The sequence below is a fragment of the Echinops telfairi genome, unplaced genomic scaffold (genome assembly GCF_000313985.2).
Source record: "Echinops telfairi isolate 266 unplaced genomic scaffold, ASM31398v2 ScPeMD7_655;HRSCAF=1070, whole genome shotgun sequence".
In the NCBI taxonomy this organism is placed as follows: Eukaryota; Metazoa; Chordata; class Mammalia; order Afrosoricida; family Tenrecidae; genus Echinops; species Echinops telfairi.
Window position 1 is genome coordinate 10,024,960 of NW_022104553.1, and position 23,405 is coordinate 10,048,364.

The window sequence follows — 23,405 nt, forward strand, 5'->3', positions numbered from 1 at the left end:
ATGGGGAGGAAATGAGCCAGTCAGGGTGCAGGGTAGCAACGATGAAACATACAACTTTCCTCTGGTTCTTAAATGCTTCCTCCCCAGCACTATCATGATCCCAATTCTACCTTACAAATCCACCTAGACCAGAGGCTGTACACTGGTACAGATAGGAACCAGAAACACAGGGAATCCAGGACAGATGATGCCTTCAGGACCAGTGGTGAGAGTGGCGATACCGGGAGGGTGGAGGGAGGGTGGGGTGGAAAGGGGGAACCAATTACAGGGATCTACTTATAACTTCCTCCCTGGAGGATGGACAACAGAAAAGTGGGTGAAGGGAAACGTCGGATGGTGTAAAATATGACAAAATAATAATAATTTATAAATTATCAAGGGTTCCTGAGGGAGGGGGAGCAGGGAAGGAGGGGGAAAATGAGGAGCTGATATCAGGGATGAAGCAAATGTTTTGAGAATGATGGCAACAAATGTACAAATGTACTTGGCACAATGGATGTATGTATGGATTGTGATAAGAATTGTACGAGCCCCCAGTAAAATGATTAAAAAAAAAAAACTCCCGAGGAATCCCCAAAATAGACTTCGGGGCAGGACGTGGCACCTCATCAGAGGTGATCAGAAAGCACTCATAAAGGTCAACAGACAGACTGGAATATTTATAGGCTTATGTTTTGTTTTTTTAGGGATAAACAATCCCCCAAAACAATGGGACCAACGGTTCCAGGGGGACACGGGAGAGGGGCAGGTGGGGGGAAGGAAAGGGAGAGCCAACAAACCCAGGGACAAGGGAACAAGTGATCTAAAATCGGTGGTAAGGAGGACGTAGGATGCCTGGTGGGGCTTGATCAAGTGCACTGTAGATGAGAGGAATTAATGAAACCTGAACGAAGGTCGAACATGACGGTGGGACAAGAGGAAAGTAAAAGGAAATAGCAGAAAGAACTGGGAGGCAAAGGACATTTATAGAGGTCTAAATACAGGCATGTACATATGTAAATATATTTATATATAACGATACGGACATAGAACTATGTACATATATGTTAAATATGAAGGTAGCAGACAGACATTGGGCCTCTACTCAAGTACTCCCTCAATGCAAGACTTTGTTCTAATAACCTGGCATTCCGTGATGCTCAGCTTCCCAACATGATCGCTAAAGACAAATGGGTGCATAAGCTAATGTGAAGAAAGCTGATGGTGCCGGCAATCAAAAGATAGAGTGTCTGGGGCCTTAAAGGCTTGAAGATAAATAAGCAGCCATCTAGCTGGGAAGCAACAAAGCACACATGGAAGAAGCACACCAGCCTGTGTGATCATGAGGTATTGATGGGATCAGGTATGAGATATCAAAGACCCAGAACAAAAAATCATATCGATATGAATGAGGGATGTGCAGAGTTGAGACCCAAAGCCCATCTGTAGACAATTGGACATCCCCTCACAGAAGGGTCACAAGGAAGAGAAGAGTCAGTCAGGGTGCAGAATAGCACTGATGAAACATACAACTTTCCTCTAGTTCTTTAATGCTTCCTCCACCACCACCACCCCGCCACTATCATGACCCCAATTCTACCTTACAAATCCGGCTAGACCAGAACATGCACACAGGTACAGATCAAAGCTCTGAACACACAGATCCAGGAGGGGCATCAAGGGTCAGGCAGAGGCTGACCCCTCTGGGATCAAAAGAGCAGGACTAAGGGTCAGAAGGCGGGAAGGGATCAGAAAAGAAGGAAAGTGGACAGTGTGGGGCTTTTGAGCAATGTCACCAAGCAGCATGTGTAGCGCCTGGCTTGTTAAACAGAAAACCAATTTGCTCTGCAAATTTTCACCCCAAACGCAATTTTTTAAAAAACTGACCGAGGCACTAGAGAGAGGAAAGGTAACCTGAGATAGTTGCAGACTCCAAATTCCTCTTCCACCAAGCCCTCTTCTCCCTGGCATGGAGGTCCCGCCTGCGGTCTTCATGCCCCTCTAAGGCCATAGCTTAGTGCTGTGGTCAGAATCCCAGTGGGCAGCGCCCTCGTGTGGCCACAGAGCTGAGCACAGAGGACCTAAGCTGCTCTGCACACAACTGGGGCACCCCACGTCTGGATTCTGAAGTACCCCAAACCATGTGTGTCAAGTTGACTCAGATGGTTTCAGAACAACCCTATAGGTAGCAGTGGATTACCTAAAGAGCAAGCTAAGTAAGCACAGGTTGACTCGTACTTACACGCTCAGTCACCTTGCTAACACTTGGACACTCCATGCACCCCTGTCAGGCACAGTCCTTTTGAAAAGAGGCTTTCATTCTGTAGGAAGGTGCTTTATACAGCGTTGCAAGAGTGACAGGTGCCAGCCTTCCCTAGAAGCAGAATCTTGTGGTGTGGTGAAAAGAATTAAGCACAAGTAAGCCCGGTGTTTACCTTGCTTATTGGGTACTCTGGCCCAGAGTACAACTGTTCCCAAGACTGTGGTGCAGTGGTTACACGTTGGGCTGCAAACCACAAGGTCAGCAGTTCAAAACTACCACCCACTCTACAGGAGGAAGACGAGGCTCTTATAGCGTTAGAGTCTCAGAAACCCACAGGGGCAGTTCTACTCTATCCCATAGGGTCATGAGGAGTTGGCTTCCACTGGATGGCAGTGAGAATTCACAGAAATCGTCCACAAGCTCCCAGAGTGGCAGATGGGTTTGACCAAAACCCTTCCCCCTAACTCACCCCCAAGGCGCCTCAGAGTGCCTGGGTGTTCCCCCAAACCCATGCTGGCCTATGCCTTTCTTCCCTCTTCATTACGTGAGTGTGTGAGTGTGAGGGACCCCAGCAGGGCCGTGGTCAAAAGGTGTGCGGGAAGAGGATGCGGCAGACGGGTCCTGAAAAAAGATGACCTCCTTGCAGACCGTATGGGGCAGTCCTACTCCGTCCTGCAGGGTCGCTATGAGTGGGAATCGACTGCATTTGAGTGAGTGTGACTCAGAACTCAGGACTAAGGGACGGCTCCGTGACAACGTTGTTTCCAGTTCCCGGCGGGGGTGGGAAACACGACACACCACAAACCTGCTGTGAGCCCTGTAGCAAGTTCCCCTGGCTCCGGAAACGGAACTTTGTTCCAACAGTAGTTGCTGGAGGAGGCCGAGCCCCCTCCTCTCAATAATCCATCAGTGAGCCTCCGGTCCGGGGATCTGGAAGAGGCGTCATCCTTGGGGACACAGGGTAGAAGGTGAGGCTCCCGGAGGAGGAGGGAGGAGTTGGGAACAACAGAAGAGGTTCAAGGTCCAATAGATAGGCAAGGGGCTGCCAGGGCGGAGAGCAGTACTCAGAGGGCCGGGCTAAGGCCGCCAGTGGGGAGGAATTTGGAGCCAAGAGCAAGTCCCATTCTGTGCTAGGACCATGGCTGTCTGAGCCCAGCCCGAGCAAGCTGCCCGCCAAGCCATCGTGGAACTTCTACACCAGGCCCCGGGGCCCCAGAGGAGCGTGGGTGAAATGCAGGGCGGGGCCTGGGCATCATTGTGGTCTACAAGGTTCATGGCAGTAAGACGTGTCCCCTCTTCCTAAATAACGACTGGCCCCTGCTCCCTGTCCGGCCAGCCTGTGAAGGCTGCAATCCCACCTTCTAGTCTCTCAGGGACCCCAGCCCCAGGATCTTCCATCTGGACCCGCTCAAACCAGCTCTTCACTACCCCAAGGCCTGAACTTCGAGGCTCTGCAGCCCGAGCTCCAAATTCCAGTCCTGCTCAAAGGACTGACCCAGGGTCCCAGACCATAGGGCCTCACGCAATACAACTGAGTCACAGGTACGAGCTGGGTAGCAGCACAGAGCCCACCTCTAACCTGGCTGCAGGTTAGATATGAAGGCTCAAGAGATGCTGGAGACCCAGCATGCATTCACTCCACAAATACTTGATGAGCCAAGTACTGCTCTAGGTTTAAAAAACACACCAAAGAAATCCATTGCCTCATAGGGATTCCAACTCACTGCGACCCTATCGGACGGAGTAGAATTGTCCCACAGGGTTTCCGAAGGTCTTCAAGGCTGCCACGTTTCTCCTATGGAGAAGGGCCACGTTCCATCCCTGACCTTGGGGTTAGCAGCTGAGCACTTAACCAGTGTCCCACCAGGACTCTTTGCTCTAAGCGTGGTAATCATTAAATCAGAAAATGGCGCAAGGGAACAAAGAAATCTGCCCTGGTTCGTAATTTGACAGAAAAGGCATGGTTAATGTTCCATTATGGATTAGTGGGTAGCAAACAATTCCAGAACGCGGGCCTTAAAACCGCCGCCTCCTTCTGTGGCTGTCTGGGCTCAGCAGGAAGCTCTTCCGCTTCAGGTGCTGGCAGCTGGGACTTCGGTTGCCAGACGCCCAGTTGGCTCAGAACACCGCTGGAGGCTCCCCTGCAGGGTTGCAGACATATCAGGGAGCCAGCCCCTAACATCATCACAGGCCCAATGGTACAGTGACAATATATAACGATTATAGTAAAGTCGTAGAGAATAGGAGATAGGAGAGCGTCAAATGAAGGAGTCAGACACACTTCATGGTAGCATGCTCACCTCAGCCCTGCTTGGTGGTCCACGTGGGGATGTGGAAGGTGGGAAGGGCAGGAGAGAGATCAGGGTAGGAGGGGATGGTGGGTGGGGGGCGGGGAGAGAGAAGAGGGCCAGAGGAGAGGGGACCGGGGGAGAGAGAGCGTGATTTACTTCTAACCAAGGCTTCTATCTCTTTGAGGGACGTGCAAGCCCCCTAATTACAGATAAAGAGTTATACTACAGGTACTACAGTAATAAGAGGGGGAGATCTAAGGAGAGGGATTGGGGGTACGCATGTGACAAGATAGGTGGATCCTAGATTCAAGATGGCAGCCTAGCATTGGATGTCACTGAGCTCTCCAGGGAAACAATCACTATCCTATCCACAGGGAGTAAGCCCCACCTGTGGTGGGACCAAATAGTAGTCTGATGGCTGAACGCCTTCAGGGAGGATGTTTCTAAGCATCTGACCTCCCACCACGTGCTGGCAAACAGCCTCTAAGGTTTGGCATATCTTGGGGGAGACAAAGCTGGGGAGAGGTCTTTTTGTGTCCCACACAGACAGTCCTGGCTGTCAGTTGGAGGGCACCAGGGCTGTGAACCAGGGACCCTGGACTGTTCTCTGCCTGGCTACTAAGCATGGCTGGGCTGCTCCCAGCGTGGCATCTGGGTTCCAAGAGATGTTTAAAGCAACCAGGTCAGAAACCAACTGTAGGGGCTCCTTCTGTCAGAATTAACTGGTGACGTTATTTCCCCCACGTTCTATGCATCTACTCTAGTCACGGACTCAAGGGAAGGGCAGTCCGGCCAAGGTCACGTTGCAAGAGAGCATGAAGGAGAGGTATTGTTGAAGCCATCTTTGGCAAAGCCACGCACGCAGTGCATTATAAAGTGATGATCTAAAAAAAATTAATACAAAGTAATGAGATGAGCAGAAGTGGACATTTAAATAGGGTCGGCTGCCTTGAAGTGACATTTGAGTAAACTTGAAGTGAGGAGCTAGGCCATGCACGCAGATACATGAAGGAAAGTCTAGACCCACCCTCTGCACTGATCTAGGACCTCCACCCCATGGCTCTTCTCTCTCTCCTCCAGGGTCACCTCACCCCCACCCCCAGGGTCCTGGGAACTTGGGCTCACAAACTCTGTAAGGACAAGTCTCGGTGTTCTCACCTGCCGTCCCAGGAGGGAAGGAGTGGAGTGTGGAGTCAGAACTCAGAGGGACCTGGATGGTGGAAGGGGCATCCAGACCTCCTCCCTGGAGAGGAGCTGGCACAGCTGCTTAGTGGAGCCTGGGGGCTTCTCTTTGTGGCTCCGGAACCCTGCCTTCCCTGTTCAGTGTCCTTGGTCTCCCTCCCATTGCTCAACTTCGGCCCTCGCCCCAACCTTCATTCTTGTGGTACCCTCCGCCACAGCCCCAAGCTCCTCTGACCCCCCAGGAATGCAGGGTTCAGGCTGAGTGTGGCAAAGGAGGCAGGCTCCTGGGCCAAAGGAAGGCGACGCAGAGCTGAAGAAGTTAAAGGGGTGATCCAAGAGAGCCATTCTTCCCTCATGGGAAGAGCTGCAGACCGAGGGGAATACGAGGGGGTACCCCTCTAAAAGCGGAAAGCTCTGTGGGGTGGAGCTTGCATAGTACGCATTTCTCCTGCTAAGCAAGCCTGGAGCAACTTGCTCTCATTAGTGCACCCAGTGGTGTCAACTGGGAAGATCCCTAAACAGATGAAAATGTCAACTCGTACTGCATTTGGAGTTAATGAACTCCATCATGCTAACCAAGCCATTTAGAAGTTCTGAAAAGATTGTGTAACAGTGTGCAACAACAAAGGCCTGATTTGTGGCAGACAGGGGGCTGGTTTTGCCACCATGATAATGCACCTGCTCACGCAGCCATCTCTCAGCGTGCCAGCTTTTGGCAAAAAGCCAGCATGCCTCTTGTCGCACGCACCTTACTCACCTGACCTTGCTCCACGCAACTTGTGCGAATGAAGGGAGACCCAAAAGGACGGCGATTTGACAACGCAGGAGTGAAGAAAACAGAGAGGGGTGCTATCAGCCACCCAAACAGGAGGAAGAAAACGGAGAGGGGTGCTGTCAGCCATCCAAACAGGAGTTTGAAAAGTGTCTCCAAGGATGGAGTTGCAGATTTGACAAGTGTATACAGGAGAGCTTTGAAGGCGATATGGTTTTGTTTTAAAAAATTAACTACATCACTTTGAAAAAAAAAGTTCTTTTTCTGGTATTCTACAGTGCAAACAAGGCACGGCTGCCCAGGAAAGGGTTCCTCCACCTGCTGCCTGTTTTCCCCTAGTGTCCAATTTTGTGAAACCAGTTTGACCCTCAGAAATCTCTAGATAACCAGGGAATCAAATCTTTAAATTTAAAAGCCCTGCAGTCACTAATAAGTTCTAATAAACGAAGGTACGCATGGATACAAAAGGCTGCCCTGAATGAACTCACTGTGGTGAATCAGAGCCTTTTTTCCCTTTAGCTTAGGATTTAGGTAAAAGTTTAATTTGTATATTTTGCTAGTTTCTTTCAACCCATCTGTATAGTCCCCTCTATGTCCCATTGCTTGCTCTCCCTCCCAGCATCCTCCACTTCCACTGCTCCTGCCCTAACCGTGGCCTTGGATAAACATGGCCCTTTCCCCTTAAAGGGTTGCCTAGTCGAACACAGGGAGAATCCCGGTCCAGTCCTGAAGGATGGCCACACAGAGGATGACTGTTCTTTTGGGGGTGGAGTGGTGTCCCACTGTCTGTCTGACCACCGCGGCTGGTCTGTTGCACTTCAATTTCTCTTCCACTTCCCGTCCAGGACCTTGTACTACTGTGCCCCTTCTCAGGGCAGTTGGTAGAGGGAGCCGGGCACTCTCTACTCTGGTTGTGGGGACACTGACGTTAGCACGTCACTCTTCTTTCTCCAGAGGGGGAGACCAGTACAGGAACTTTACACAGGGGCTCCTGGGTCGCAGTCAAGCCTCAGAGAAAAAGGGAAAACATACTTTGTGCAATGTCATGTCCATCAAACTTCACATCCTGAGAATCCAGAGCCCGGTCACCCTTAATGAGAGCTTATTTGTTGTTTAGACAGACCCTGAAATCTGCGTCCTAGTGTCCTCCTCTTCAGGAAATCAGAGCCCAGCAAGAGCTCACCCTTCATAGGCTTTCACATTAATGGATTAGATAACTTTCAGTAACCCTAAGTCCCTAACTCCAGTGGAATTTTTACCTGCAAGGTCAGCCAGCCGTCAATCCAGTGACCTGGGTACAATGCAATACTAAAGGTGCCATCAACTCTGGCTTTGTGCCAAGGATTGGGAGACGGGACAAGAGTTGTGCAGCCCCCTCAACCGATAACCAGCAGCTCCCTGCTGGTTCCTTCCTTTAGACAAGACCCCTACAGCAGCCAGACCAGAACCCTCAGTTAAGGGACTGTATTACAGACTAAGGAAACAAAATATAAATGGAGAGCTCTGGTTTCTATTAAACATTCCCTCCTGGAGGAGAAAAGGCCTGGCATAACGACAGCCTAGAAAATCCTGGGGCAGTTACCGTCAAAGGTGACATCCAACTCAAGGCCCGGGCATGAATCTTCTGAGTGCTCCCATCAGCCAGCTGTGGCTCCCCAGCACAGCTGGCCTGGAATTAGCTTCAAACCAGACTGGCCTGAGTGCCGAGCGAAACCCTCAGGGACAGTGTGCTCCACTGTAAACCTACTGTAGACGGTCTTCAGAAGTTTCAAGGAGAGATGGTATTGGGAACGCGTATTTCCCATGTGCAAGGCCTACCTCGCAGAGACCAATGGGAAGGCCACACAGTTCAGTTCTGCCTAACCTAGCAGCAATGTTGTTCCACTTCAGCAGCAGGTCTTGGACTCTGTCTGGGGCCAGGCTGGGAGGAGGGGCAGCAGAGCAGGGTAGGGGCGGGGGCCTACACGGGGCTGGGCATCGAAGCAAGGACCGAAGCCCAGTGGGAGCCAGTTCCTGGTGGTTGCTGGCCAGCTCAGACAGCTCCCCGACCCACCACCATGGTGCTCCCTCTGCCCTGGCTCTCTCGATGCTGTTGCCGTGGCCTTCTACCCTCCTGGAGCCTGGTCCCCCAAGCCTCCCGATGCTGCTCTAGGAGCCCCAAAGGGCAGCCCAGCTCCTTGGACAGTGGACCGAGGTCACCGCCCAGGGTGAGTGAGAGCGGAGAAGGGGCTTGAGAGTGGGGGTAGGAGAAGCTGTCCTGATTCTCCCCACCCAATGGCTAGAACCAAAAAGTCTCCCCCCACCCCCTTACCCTCGGAACTTGCTGCCGTTTCGGCTCCCAGCTCCTTCCCTACCCCCACCCCCAGGGCTTCCTTTCCTCCCCAAAGCAGTTCACAAAGTCCTTGAACAGGAATTCCTCCCCCCAGGAAGTTAATTATTTCTTAAAGGGAGGGAAGGCCCAGTACGTTCCTTCCCTTGACCCCAGACTGCTGTACAGGGAGGGAAGAGGGCCTCAGGGTCCAGTTCTATACTCCCTGGGCCAGCAGGCTCCCGACGCCCCCTAGAGGTCTATGGCCAAGACAGGAAGCACACTGGCGTCCACTTCCAGCACAGGGGATCTTGAAACGGATGAAGTGGAAGGAGACGGGGAAGGTAGGACTCTTGCCCTCTGGGGTTAACGTCCTCCGCCCCAATGGCTGCCCCCTCACCCAGGGTCCTGGGTCCCGCCGCACAGCCGAGCTGGCCCAGGCCGAGGAGCTGCTGGAGGAGCAGCTGGAGCTGTACCAGGCCATGCTGGAGGGCCAAGAGGGGGCCTGGGAGGCGCAGGCCCTGGTACTCAAGATCCAGAAGTTAAAGGAACAGATGAGGAGACACCGAGAGAGCCTGGGGGGTGATCACGCCTGAACTCCACACGTCTCCTCACCCCTCCCCACCGCCAGTTCTCCAGCATTGAAAATCTGGATACACTACCCACCCTCAGCCCTCCCCCATCAGTACTATCCCTGACCACCAAGAAGATGGAAGCGAGCCTTCCACGGCCGGCCCGAAATTGGCCGCAGCGGGGCACGAGGCCCTCTGCAGTGTGCTGCGGCCCTAACAGGCTCTTCTACTGACTGCTGAGCCCCGCCCTAAAAGGACCCCACCCCAAATCCAATAAAGGGATGGAGTGCTAACAGATACCACAGATGCACACACTTCATTTTTTGTTTTTGTTAAAAAAAGTCTTTTGACAAATCAGGACAGGGGACTTAGGAGTGGTGGTGATGCAAAAGGGGAGGCCGTGGGGGAGGGGGTCAGGGAGGTGGCAGTAGTGTCTCCTTCACCCCCACGCCTGGTGTTGTCTTCTGCACGGGGACAGACCGTCACACGTCCAGAACCCGTGGCTCCTCTACCGCGTCTGTTCAACTAAAGAGAACACAGGACAGAGTAAGGCCGGGGAATCACAAAGCAGGCTCGGCACACACACACACACACACACACACACACACACACACACACGGAAGGGAGATCTTTTAAGTTCGTGGAAAATTGGAATTTTCCCAGGAACCTTTTCAAGCCCACTAACATGTGCAGAAGTTTGTGCCGTTCAAGGGGGAAAGAGAAGTAATCTGACGCCCGAAGAGAGAGCCTCACAGAAGTTAACAAAACATGGCGTCAAGGAGCAGGAGAGCGTGAACTTTATTCCTGTTGGAGGCTTTCCACACCGAACGGGCTGCAAGACAAACTACTAAAGAATAAGCAACTAAGCAGCGGGGAGAGGCAGTGCCCTGCGCCCGATACTCACTGTAGGAGGAGATATCGATCTCGTCCGGCAGCTCACTGATATTGACCTCAAAGCGGTCCTGAACATCATTGAGAATCTTGGCATCATTCTCATCTGACACAAATGTGATGGCCAAGCCCTTGGTGCCAAACCGGCCTGCTCTGGCCACCTGGATGGAGAGGACAGGGGTTAGTACCGAAGCTTGTGAACACGAGGAGGGTGGGAAAGGGTAGATGAACGGGATGCTGATCTGGGCGGGGTGCTTACCCGATGCAGGTAGGTGTCGGAATCCTCAGGCATGTCATAGTTGAAAGCAATGTTCACCCGCTCAATGTCCATGCCTCGGCCAAACAGGTTGGTGGCCACAAGAATTCGTCGTTGAAAATCTTTAAACTGCTGGTACCGAGACAGCCTAATGAGAGGGAGGAAAGAGAAGCCGCACTGAGATGCTCTTCTGAGCGTGGAGCATCTCGTGAGGGCACGCCCCCCCGCCCCACCCTTCCAACTCACCTCTCTTCCTGGGGCATGCCCCGGTGGATGGCGATGGCGGGGAAGTTCTGCTCCACGAGGAGCTGGGCCAGGGCAATGCAACGCTGCACGGACTTCACAAAGATCACCACCTAGGTGAGGGCCGCGTGGAGGGGTCGACCCAGGAGAGGGAGAGGAAGAGTGTGTGTGCGCAAGCGAGCGAGCGTGCAGGGGCGTCTGTGTGCCTGAGAGAGACTGTTTTCAGTCATTTCACTTTTAGTAGCATTCCGCCCAGTCCCTGTCCCCATCTGTTTTCTCTCTGCCCTGACTCTTAACTGAGACTCTCTCTGAGGAATCCTGGTGGTACAGTGGTTACATGTGCCGCTGCTAACCAAAAGGCCAATAGTTCAAACCCACCAGATGCTCAGGGGCAGAAAGAGGCAGCAGTTTCCTTATGTAAAAAAACTTATGGCCTCTAATAAGAAAGAAATAGAATTTACAGCCTTGGAAATCCCACGAGGGCAGTTCCCCTCTACCCTCTAGGATGGCTACCAAGCAAAGTCGGACACCTCTCACTCCCTACTGACAGCCACGTAGACCCATGGATCAGAACGGAGGACCCAGAAACACAACAAGCACGCTCTTCAAAAACAGACGTCCCTGCCTACGAGTCAGTTCTGACTCAGTGACCCGAGGGCAGGGTTCAACGACTCTCAACTCTGTACAAGAGTAGAAAGCCTCACCTCTACAGACGCCTGCTTTTTGGTAAAGGACTAAAACACATTAAGTGCAGTCTTTTCAGTAAATGGTGCTGGGAAAACTGGGTCTCCATCTACAAAAGGGTCAAACGGGGCCCATACCTTGTACCACGTGCAAGACCTGAACAGAAGCCCTAGGACCCCAAGGACCGTCCACAGAAAGCAGGGACAAACTGAAGGCCGGACACAAGGCACAGATATGCTACCAAACTGAATGAAAAACACGCACACACGTGAGATAAAACAGAGAACTGGGGCTCTCTAAAATATGACAGTTATAGACATCAATGAGTAAAAAGGGAACAAACATTTGGCAATGATATTTAAAAAAACCTTAAGAAAAAATACACACAGCACCATAAAAAAAATGGGTACAAGACATGCATAGACAATTTACCAAAGATGGTGCCCAGGCGGCCAACAATCACGCATGCCTTGAAGGAAAGCTGGGGAATCCTTAGTTGGAGGGAGTAACGGCACACTGCTGGCGGACTTCAGAACTGAATAACCACCATGGAGACAGTGCGGTGCTGCCCTCAGCCCCCTGCAAACAGAAACCCTGCTGCCCCACCTGGCCCAACAGTCCAGAGAACGACACAGCACGGACACAGCGGGCACACCCTTCCTGTGAAACCGCTAAAAGATGGAGACCACGCAAAGGCCCCCCTGTGGAGAAACGAGTCAACAAGCTCTGGTGTGTGTACACACACACACACACACACACACACACACAGCCATTATGCATCCCTGGAAAGCGAGACGAGACGGTCACACACCTCATGCCGTCGACAAAACCGGAAGACACCATATTCAGCCAAGCGAATCAATCTCATAAATATTTCACAATGCCATTATACGGAGGGGGGGGAGCTGTTTCTTACACCAAGAAAAAGCCACTGAAGACTACTGAGAGCTGGAGAGCTGGGGGGCTGGGGGCCGTCAGGGGGAAACCCAGACTCTCACAATGGGAAGCGGGCTGGGTGCTGTCACCGTTGCGTCAGGCGTATGGCTCCGTGTGTGTCACACGCCACAAATGAAAGGGATGAGCTTTAAAGAGACTTGCTGACAACGAGCTTTGGGTCCACTTTAGAATGGCCTCAGGTCCTGGGCGGTACAGTTAAGCACCTAACGACTGGCAGAAAAGCTCCTGGTTTGAAATAACTCAGGCACGCCTCAGAGAGCAGCCTGGCATCAGGCTCGGAAAGGCTGACTACCCTGCACCTAGAGGCTCACGCTGAGCCGGCAGGGACTGGACAGCAGCTAAGACAGACTGGTCTTTGAAAAGGCTCAGAGGGTAACGGCCAAGAAAGTCAGACATGTGGGGAGACCAGGTTAAGTCCTCCTCACAGAGGTAAACTCAGGAAAGACCGGGACTAGGGTTCCTGTTCACAGAAATAACACACCCAAAGGACCGATCTTACCATTTTCAGATAAGGAGCCTTGGTGGAATGGTGGGTTACATGCAAATGTGAGCTCCCAAGTTCAAAACCAGGAGCTGGTCCGAGGAAGAGGCAGCTTTCTACTCCCATAAAGAACGAGTCTTGGGAACCCACAGGGGCAGTTCTACCCTGTCCCACAGTGAATCCGCATCGGACTGGATGGCAGCTCTGACCCACGGCAGGCCGGTCCTATGCCACGGCCGCAGTCTTTGATAGCTGGCTGTCTTGTCCATCCACCGGTTTCCTCCACTTGACCAAATACGACGTGTTCTCGTTTGTCTTTCATTACAAGTCCAAAGTAAGACATAGCCTCACCTCCTCTTTTCTAAGGGGAATACCAGCGGTTACTGATTCAGTTCTGTCAACCAATACACTGGTCCCCCCCTCCCCCAGCCCAGCTCTCTCTCACTTGTATGAGACCAACAAAGCGGACTGGGTCACACACACCTCAGCTTTTGACAGCGTTAAGGAGGTCTTCTGCAGAGTTGCCAAGTGCAGTGTTATCACTCGATGTCTTGACTGCCTCTGGGCACCGGGGGTGACCCAAATAGAATATCCCTTAACCACTTCAATTCCCCACCCGTTCCCAGGTACCCCACAAATCTAACTTCCGGTATTTTCATAGTACTACGAGTAGGCGATCTTCACTTCCAGCAAGCAAAGTCACGTCACCCGTGTTGTTCCTGAGTTGTCCCCAATCCTGATGCCATGTTCTTCAGAGGCCGGCTTCTGGGATTTGTTCCACAGCCCAGACCACATAGGGTAAAACCACGACACACTGCTGCCTACTCTTCTCCAACGTGGACCACAGCGCCCCTTGCTGTTTGAGGGAGCTCTTCACCCACGAGCATCATCACGTGGTCTGCAGTTCATGCTCTGAAGGCCATCCGGCTTATTACCAATCCCAGTCGATGAAGCAGAGGCAAGTCCCTGGCATTCTGCATTTCCAGTCAGCAACAAGAGCCCCAATTCCTTGACCGCTTCTGGATTTCTGGAATGTCTCCCATCGAATTACAGCTACGTTCACTTGTGGATAATGAGCCCGAAGGTAATGAGGGATGTTTAAAGCCGTGAAATCCACTTCTCTTTTTCGGGGCCGTATTTACTGAGTACCAGCCCATGGTGGCACTGGACAGCAGCAAGCAGCTCCACCGTGTTCGTGCTCTGCCCGCCTTGGCACACCGCACAGCTCCACAATGATACCCACGTCTGAGACTCCCCCCACCATCCCCTCCGACATCACAAGGGCTTTCCGAAACCAAAATAGGGTGAATACTCAGGTTCCTGCTATGGCTGGAGAGGAATCCAATGCCCATCCTGGAACTTGACTTGGAACTGACCTGGTTAAACTCAAGGACATCTAGGAGGTCAAAGAGCTTCCGGTTCTTCTCGTTGTCCTTCAGTTTCACGTAGTACTGCTGCAGCCCATGCAGCGTCAGCTTGGTCTCGTCATCCACGAAGATCTCCATTGGCTGGGGGGGAGGAAGGGGATGGGGAACGGGAGGGCAGAGTGGGGGGGTTAACCTGGGGGGGGATGGAGGAAGTTGATATCCAATACACCCCATGGAGGGATGGGGAGAAGAGAGAAGATTAAAAACCCCAACCCCCCCACCAAAAAAAGTTAAAAAAACAAAAATAAAAAATCCACATTTTCATGTGGCTTTCTTTCATGGAAAAATCTAATTTCCTTCTTCTCAGTGGGGTTTTAAGATGGCCCGACAGAAAACCTTCAGTGGAAGGGACCACTTCAAGAAAAAAAAAGAAACCTGGTCACGGGAGAGGTTCCTCAAAGGGACCCCATCTCTGACCCAAACAGCTGGGAAGCACTGGGGAAAGTGACTGCAGGGCACAGGAAGCCCACTGGAGCTGGCTATCATGGGGGGTAGGGACAGGGACAAGGATAAGCAGTTTGAATATTTTCTCCAACAGGAAAGTCATGGACTCATCATTAAGAGGGAAATGCTACAACGCACAGGGCCAAAATGCCACAAAAGGAGAAGCAAAACACAGCCAAGGCACTGAACCCCTTGACCTCAAGAGAGCAGGTTTGGGATGAGACCGGTCTCTGAACTCAGTCTCCTCAATCGCAAGGTTATATGGAATCTACCCAAAAAGACAAAACAAAAAACTAGTGCATGGAGGGGAAAATGGCAGCATCTTAAACAAAACATAAAACCCTTGAAGGGGGGAGGAGAAAGGTAATGAGAGAGAGAAACTGACACAATATTCAATCATCCAAAAGTTCAACTTCCCCAACACCCTTCACAGTAACTCGTGGACATTCGGTTAACATGAACACTCAAGAGACAAAGCTGGGTAAGGGGGGTTTGTGTGTCTCTCTCTCAGGGCCAAACCCACAAGCCCAACCCCAAGCCAGGCTAGCAAAGGGCAGGTTTTTCAAAGAAATGCCCATGTCCTCCTTCAAGTCTACTCCTGGTCTGAGCAGAGCCAGAGACCCAGGGTTCCGAGCCCCGGGGAAGGCGCGATGCAGCAGGAGAAAACCCCCACTCCGCTGCTTCTAGAACGGGCCTCACCGAGGCCCAAGCCTAACACCCACTTGGACGCGGCCAAGCGCAAGGAAACCCCTCACTCGAATTTTCCCCCATCTCCCTCTCCCAAGTATTAAAAAAGGAAAAGAAAAAACTACCAGCCCATTTAGGACACCCCTCCCCCAACACACATGGTGGGAATGGACGCATGACACGCGTTGGGCTCAGGAACAGGACAAAAAAAGGCTGGTTTAGTCTTCAGCTTCCTGGTCAGGCTTCCCATGGCCTCCGCTGTCGCCGTCTGCTGCTGGGTGCTGTCTGCATTCCCTGCCGAGCCGCGGTGCTCGCTGTGTTGCCGCTCACATCAACGGAGGCTCCGATGGGTGCGGGTGCGAGGAGGTAAGGGTGGGAAGGAGTAGGGAGTCGGGGATTGAGGTGCCAAAGGCCCCCGCCCCTGGAGGTGGGGAGGGGGCTGATTCCTTGGTGCAGCTTGCTCTTCTTTTGGACATGCCCTGCCGTCTGTCTGTCTGTCCCTCTCTGGCTCGCCTGCCACCGGGAGGTGTGAGTGTGGGGGAGCTGAAGGCCCCAGTTGTATGCTCGATGCCACCTTGAGGTTGTGTGCGCGTAGGGGATATGGAGGAGTCAATGGGTGGGAAGGCAGAAACTCCTGCCCTCCCCCCAAAAGTAGTTGTTGTTCAAAAATGTAGTGGTTTTTTTTTTTTTAAAAAAAAGGTCGAATACTACCCGCTCTCATGTTAACCGACCAAGTCTTCCGGAGGTTCCCTGACAGCGCGCAGCCCCTAACACTAGCTGTCTCTGCCTTTGTCTTGTCCAGGAGTCATGGCTCCGAGATGCTTGAGGACAGGGAGTCTGCAGGAAGAGGGCCAGGAGGGGAGGAGGCATCAGGCGGGGAGTGGAGGGAGAGAAGGTAGAAGGGTATTTACATCTTGCATGAACTTGCGGCAGACTGGACGAACATCTTTGCTCAAGGTAGCACTGAACATCATGACCTGCTTCTCATGGGGGGTCATGCGAAAAATTTCCTGGACATCCCGACGCATGTCTGTAAAAAGGGAAACGAACAAAAAAAGGGCATGATCGTGACCAGAAGCAAGCCTCTAACACGCAGAGACTGGCGCCGCCCACGGGTGACGGGTCGCTCTCGTCTCCAACCCTGTAAGAGCCCAGAATAACGGCACCGTGAAAGAGCAAGACATGTGCAGCGTCTACGTGGAATCACCTTCCAGATCATGAAAGCCCAGTGCCCACAGTAAAACGGGGGCAAAGCCCGCTTCAGACTCACAAACATGAGGTCTATTAAAAGCCCCTGGTACAGCCCTTCCCAAGTCCCTAGCACTTTGCAGTCAACATGAGTGACCTACTTCCTGCCGCAGCCTGCCTTTTCTAGAGCATGGCTTCCTGCTGGAGCAGACGGGATAGACCACTCCCTAGCTGGCGTCCATCTGAGATGGCCCTCTCGGATAACCCAAGATCACCTGGGACAACCGCTCCTTGGCGGTGCGCTGGTTTACAGGACGTTCCCCCTTGCTGAGCCCAGTGGAGGCACATACAATACAAACATTCTTCACACTGATCCTGAGTTTAGTGATGTGCCCAGCTATACACACGCTGTGTTGGGACTGCCAAATGGTAGGCAGTCTAATGTTTTCCTGTAACGTCTACCATGGCAATACAATATCGAGGGGGTGCGGGGTGCCGGTATCCAAAATTAGCGAAGTATCCCGTTCCCAAAGGGAACAGATGTGTCTCAGAAAGGAAGAATGTTAATCCCTTTCTCCTGGATCACCAGGGCTGCTTAAAAATAATAAGACTGACTTAAGGTCCCTGAATCCTAATCACCCCCCCAGGGCGCCCAGAGCCATCAGTCATGGGTGATAGATTAAGAGTCGTCTTTGCACAAAAGTGCTCCTGTATCAACTAAACATCATTTGGCTCCAAAAGGCAGCTCCCTAAGTGACTCTGTAGGTGCTAGCACCGCCACTCACCAAGCTGGTCGAGCATCTTATCACATTCATCCAAGATAAAGTGTTTTATATGTTTGAGGTTCAGGCTCTTATTTCGAGCCAGGGCGAGGATTCGGCCAGGGGTCCCCACAACGATATGCGGGCAATTCTTCTTCAGCACCTCTTCATCCTTCTTGATAGAGAGACCACCAAAAAACACCGCGACCTGGCAACCCAAGGGAGCAAAGAGTGAGTCTCACAGGGAGGAAAACTCCAGTCACTGAACAGTCCCCCAACATTCCAGGCTGAAATCAAGTCTTGTTTCTGTGGGCCGTCAAGTCCACCTTGATTGATTTGAGACCCCGAGGACTCCCGGGGCTGTGATCTGTTCCTGAACAGACCAGGCCAGGGCTGGAGGTTACAAATGTAAAATTCAAGATCGCAGAGAGCCATTTACACTCCCTTAGCCTTCGCCACCCTCCATGAGCCCAGAGCCATCAGTCACGGGTGATAGATTAGGAGTCGTCCTTGCACGCACGTGCTCCTGTACCAACTACACATCATTTGGCTCCAAAGATTGAGGCCCAGACACTGACTTGCACAGCTCACATGCCTACTCTGACCAAAGCTGCTAAGACCCTCCCATCACACGCATCTGAGGCCAGGCTTCATTTCACCATTAAGAATAAGGACAAAGCGGTGTGTGTCGCGAGATGCCACAAAAAGGGCACAGAAGCATCATTTTCCTAACTGGGCCCATGTTTTTAATCTCCTTAGCACAATAAACCTGATGAAATAACAGGTATGTTAAACTTATCAGTCCATGTTAAATTTGCGCACTGAGGATCTAGGGGTTAACACAGAGCCGACCAACACCAGAAACGGTTTTCTACTTTTAAAGGAGAAAAGAACAGCGGTAAAATCAGACCTTCATAGCCCTCATCCTCTGCTAATCCTTAAAATCACTCGGGGTACATCAGCTAGGTAAGCAACACAAGTACAGAGCTATTACCACCTATTAAAGATTTTGTACCAAAAAAAGTACTGAACTTGAATCAATTAGGCTTTCAGATATAAAATCCCAGTTTACAAAAATACTGAGAAAATAGGCCCAACACCACAAAAGAGTAACGAAACAGATCCAGGGGTGGGACATTTTAACGGCCCCCTCTCTCACCAAGTCACGGCAGCATTACTACGGTGCAGTAATAAAGAAAATTTGCCAGGATCTCACTGCCAGGAATGCTCTTTTTAAGTTGCTGCAGGGAGATGATATGGGTGGCTCACTCGTGGGCTCAACGTTTCCACAATAGTAACAATGGGAACGCTAAGCATCAAACCCACACAAACAAGAGTGCTCGGCCGGAGTATGAATGTTACTAAGGGAATGTAAAATAAAGCCCCGTACGCACGTGTGGCCTGTACCCATGCACCGAGAACTAAAACCAGGGCAACTTCCAATCTCTCAGGAAACCAAAGCCACGCTCACTGCCACCGAGGCGATGCGGGCGCAGAGCGACCCTGTAGGACAGGGGAGAACCGTCCCGGGGCTTCCGACACTACGGGGGTAGAAGCCTCACTTTCCCCTCAGAGTTGAGTTTTGGTTTCCAACTGCTGACTTTGCAGTTAGCAGCCCAACTCTAACCACGACGTCTCTTTGAAAGGAAGTCAAAGTCAAAGAGCACCAGTGCCTTCCAGCTAAGGGGAATGCAAAAATGGGGACCCCGCGTGGTGATAGTAGCACATGGTAAACCGTGAACTAGAGCCACCCACATGGTACACATATAAAAAAAAATGACTCACGCATGCCAGCCAGGCTGCACATTCTGGAAGAGAACTAGAATAAACCGCAATTGTCAGGGTCGGCAATGGTCTCCCCTCGCTGATTGTACAGATTCATTTGAACTGCCCCCCCTGCTCCCATATGGAAGGGCGTTTTCCACCCTTCAACCTTTCCCTGTCTAGACAAAGACCGGTGAGGCTCACTGAATTCCAATGCATCATCCTTACAGGGTGGTGGCAACAGAGGGAGACAGAGGAGAGAGCAGAACGCAGGGCCCCACTGCCACCCCTCAATGCCCCCACTTTGACTATTTGGTCACAGAAATCCACTATACGCAGAAATTGGTGGGCTATGAAGTAGGGCTGGAAATGGGAATACATGAACCTTTTTACCATATTACTCTACTACTTTAACTTTTAAAAAAACTACTTTTACTCTAAGATTACAGTCAAACACCTCTTACTCTCTAAAATACAATAACTAATAGGTGCCCCAGTGAGGATAACTTAAAACTGAACCATGAAGTACTTTCTGTTTACCACCTCAGCCAGGAAGACCAGAAGTTAGTGTAACACAGCAGTTTTCAAACGCCTAAGGATCTCCTTAAAACAAAGGCTCATCTTCAGGTCTGGGCGGGGGCCACAAAATCTTCATTCCCAACAAGCTCCCAAATGTAGCTGAAGCTACAGGTCTGGGAACCAAGCACAATAAAAATCTGCCCAAGCCCACACTGCCGTGGCCCTCACGATCTTTCCTCATCCCATTCTCCAGAGCCACACACGACACTAGGGCGGCTGACGGCTTCCAGCCTCCCCTGCCACGAAATCCAAAGCTCACACTGGCAACAACAGAAGAAACCACTTGAAATCAGCACGGGGTCGGGAGAAAGGGTGGGCTTATAAAGAGCATCGCCACGGGCCCTCCTACTACACTAGCAATTCAGCTCGCGTTGAAAACCATGGTAAACCAATGCCCCCCAAAACCGAGCCACGGCCGCATCCTTGAAACAAAAACTTATTCAAAAGAGCCCTACTTAAAAAAAAAAAACAACAATCTGGACATGCCAAGTGTGCAGAAACTTACTACCTGTTGCACGCCTGAGGCTCACGTGCAAGCATATGACATCAGTGGGACAGGAAGAGGGCACATGTGTATAAGCCCCAAGCTTCCCATACCAGTCCACCCCCCCACTCTGGCTTACCTTGACATTGGGCATGTACTTAGAGAACCGCTCGTACTCCTTGCTGATCTGGAAAGCCAACTCCCGCGTGTGACACATCACCAGCACAGACACCTGGAAGGGACACGACAGAGAGCTGTATGGCCTCTTTTCATTCCGCCCACCCTCTGGGGAAGTGAAAAGGCCCATTCTGGTCTGGAGACCTCCACCCGAGGGCCCCCAACCCTCCACCCCAACTGGGCTTTTATGGGATTCTCCCAGAGCCAGCAGGCAAGGAGACAGCGGTCATCCAGCACACTCGTGGAGGACAGCATCATGGCGCTGGGTTCTCTCCAACCAAACATACCTGCCCAGTAACTGGTTCGAGCTGTTGCAGGGTGGCCAGGACAAACACTGCAGTCTTCCCCATGCCTGACTTGGCCTGGCACAGGACATCCATTCCCAGAATGGCCTGAGGGATGCATTCATGCTGGACTAAAGGAGAAAAACAAGCTCCGTTAGACCTCAGCCTCCAGTTGACGCCCCAATCTTTGTCGCTTTGCCAAACCCATCTTCACCACTCAAGTCCCAGAGAATTTCCTGGGTTCTCAACTCTCACATTCTTCCTGCCTCTTCGCTCCCTCCATCACTTTCACCCCCAAATCAGGCCCTCCTAATTCCTTCTGGCTCCCACTCCTCCAGCTCCGGGGGCCTCCCCGGTTCCATTAAGAACCCTCTTAACTGTACCAACAGGTCACCTTCAGAACCCCGGGCTCTGTCCTTATTTTCCTCAACCTTTAACAATCCATGACACCGAGGGCCTGCCCCAGGCCAACGCTCCCAATGAAGCCACTGTACGTTGGGTCAGGAAGCCCTACAAGCTCAAAGACGAACTCGGCGCCTGACCTAGAAGCCAGCCATCTTTAGGCCAGTCAGCAAGGTTTCCAGAGACTAGAGCTGGCCCTGGCCCAATGAAGAGCAACTCACAGTCCAAGCCAACCCATCATCACCCAGTCAGTGCAATTCACAGCAACCCCGAAGGCGGGGCAGAGCTGCTCCACAGGCTTTCCCAAGGCTGCAAGGCTTGATGGACGCAGACGCCTCATCTTTACCTGAGCAGTAGTTGCTGAGGCCAAGCTGCCGACCTTCTGGTTATCAGCCCAATGCTTCACAGAGGCCAACGAGGGCTCCTTAACCCCTCTCCAGGTTTAAAAATAAGAGCCAAATGATGAGATTAAAACCAGGCAGATTAAAAAAGAGCCAGTCACAAGAAGAGCTTTAAGCACTTGGATACTCTCATGACTGACAGGGCAAGTCTCTTCTACTGCAGAAGTTGTGTGTGTCTGTCCATCCTAAACATAAACGTCTACAACTTGGGGGGGAGCACGCACGCGTTTTTCTCAGCCCAACAAGCACCCCGTGACCAAGAAAAACATCACCTTCTGACGGATGCTCAAAACCACAATCAACAATGGCACGGAGCAACTCTGGCTTGAGCAGAAAGTCCCGGAAGCCAGAGCTGTGGATGGAGACGTAGGAGCCCTTGACATCCTTCTTGGCAGGGGCTTCGGCCCCCTCTCCTCCAGCGGCTGTCTCCACTTCATCATCCTCATAGTCCAAGAGCTCATTTTCCACATCATTCTCTGCCATGACTGCGCCGGCAGGGGCCAGGGGAGGGAGTTCCGGATGGGTTCGCGAAGAAATCAAGGGGGGGAAGGGTGGAGTTTAGGAAACAGAAGATGAAAGGGGAGATGATTTCTTTTGGAAGAGCTAAAAAAAGAGGAGGGGAAAAAAGGGAAGACTTCGTCAGTCCTTAACAAAACCATCAGCATCAAGTCTCCAGCCCCACATTCTTCACTTCTTTCCCTAAACTGTAAGAAACCTGCCCCCGGTCAGAAAGGGCACACACACACACACACACACACACACACACACACGAGAAACAAATACAAGTGGGGGTGCCTTGGTTTGACCACAGATGTGAATCATCTTGTCCTCTGAATACATGGGGAAGGGGATTACGATATAGACGGTTAGATTAAAATTGAACAGCTTCTCATTTGTTTTCCCCTTTGACTCATTGATCTTCTAGTTTTGAAAGCTTCCATCTTTCAGATTGAGGTTTCTGTGCTTTGTCTTGCTTGGGGAAGGTGGGATCCTGAATTTCTTCATACGAAATTCAGGGTGGCCAGTCTATAGACAGTAATTAGACGACCACTTTCTAAGGACGGTTTGGGGGGGTAATGGGAAGCCGATAACCGATGCACAAATTGTTTAAATGTCCTAAAGCTGTGGCGATAAACGCTTCTCTTGAATATATTTACACCACCGACGCGTATGACTGGGAAATGCTCTGCCAATGAACAAAGAGAGAGACAAGCGAGCGTGTCCCTCGGGCGGGTGGTTAGGGCACAGATCCCCAACAAAACGAGGGGCATTACAGCAAAACCACGAAGAGTTTCTAAAGTCTGGTCCTGGCATCGGTCAGGACCAGGGGTGCAGTGGTCCCTTAGCTCAAGGGCACACAGGGAAAGGTCAGCGGTTCCCGATGGGGCAATTCTGCGCTTTCCAACCCCACCCGCAGCAGGGTTTGAAAACGCACAGCAGTCCGACTGCCCCCCTCCACCGCGCGGGTGCCAAGGCGTTTCCCGGGGGGGTTCCCATTGCCACCCTTTCACCAGTCAACGCCCAAGAGCCGGCACCGCCCCGAGACCTGGAAAAGGCCCGCGGGAGGCCCTGTCCTGTCCCTCTCTACGGCCTGCAGACGCTGACCGCCCCCCCATCCGGCCCTCGCGCAGCAGCCATCAGCCAAGGGTGATAGATGACGGTCATCAGGGCGCGCGACGCGCTCATTTCTCCGACAGAAACATCATGTGGCTGCCACCACCACCCCCTGCACCCAGCACCCCGCTCCCGGGCGCCCTCCTCCCTGCAGCATTCACCAGGCCCTCGGTAGCACGGCGGGGCGGAACGGTCACCTTCCCGCCAGGTGTTGGGAAAGACAATGGCGGATGTGCTCGTGTGCATCAAATGGTTTCCCGTCCCCCCTCGCGCGGCTTGGCCGCCGTGACTTCTCTCCGCAGGACCATGGCGCC

The 23,405-nt window shown here is 52.0% G+C and overlaps 2 protein-coding genes and 3 non-coding genes across 5 annotated transcripts in view; 1 reads left to right on the forward strand and 4 right to left on the reverse strand.

Moving 5' to 3' along the window:
* The first annotated feature begins 8,492 nt into the window (after positions 1–8,492).
* On the forward strand, positions 8,493–9,664 carry MCCD1 (mitochondrial coiled-coil domain 1). Its single transcript, XM_004711791.2, has 2 exons — positions 8,493–8,694; positions 9,200–9,664. The coding sequence occupies exons 1-2, from the start codon at positions 8,545–8,547 to the stop codon at positions 9,389–9,391; spliced, it is 342 nt and encodes a 113-aa protein (XP_004711848.1). The 5' UTR covers positions 8,493–8,544; the 3' UTR covers positions 9,392–9,664.
* An 18-nt stretch (positions 9,665–9,682) lies between these two features.
* Positions 9,683–23,405, reverse strand: part of DDX39B (DExD-box helicase 39B) — a 14,244-nt gene continuing 521 nt past the window's right edge. The window contains exons 2-11 of the mRNA XM_045292477.1: positions 21,750–22,080; positions 20,678–20,805; positions 20,353–20,445; positions 17,411–17,594; positions 16,349–16,467; positions 14,256–14,387; positions 10,761–10,870; positions 10,518–10,662; positions 10,272–10,419; positions 9,683–9,892 (exon numbers count right to left, since the gene is read on the reverse strand). Coding sequence (XP_045148412.1) covers positions 9,876–9,892; positions 10,272–10,419; positions 10,518–10,662; positions 10,761–10,870; positions 14,256–14,387; positions 16,349–16,467; positions 17,411–17,594; positions 20,353–20,445; positions 20,678–20,805; positions 21,750–21,960 — 1,287 coding nt within the window. The 5' untranslated portion in view covers positions 21,961–22,080 and the 3' untranslated portion in view covers positions 9,683–9,875. The remainder of the gene's footprint in view (positions 9,893–10,271; positions 10,420–10,517; positions 10,663–10,760; positions 10,871–14,255; positions 14,388–16,348; positions 16,468–17,410; positions 17,595–20,352; positions 20,446–20,677; positions 20,806–21,749; positions 22,081–23,405) is intronic.
* Positions 17,282–17,358, reverse strand: LOC115870395. Its single transcript, XR_004046674.1, has one exon. It is a non-coding gene; the product is annotated as a small nucleolar RNA SNORD83 (small nucleolar RNA).
* On the reverse strand, positions 17,861–17,937 carry LOC115870397. Its single transcript, XR_004046676.1, has one exon. It is a non-coding gene; the product is annotated as a small nucleolar RNA SNORD83 (small nucleolar RNA).
* On the reverse strand, positions 23,110–23,188 carry LOC115870396. The gene has a single exon (XR_004046675.1). It is a non-coding gene; the product is annotated as a small nucleolar RNA SNORD83 (small nucleolar RNA).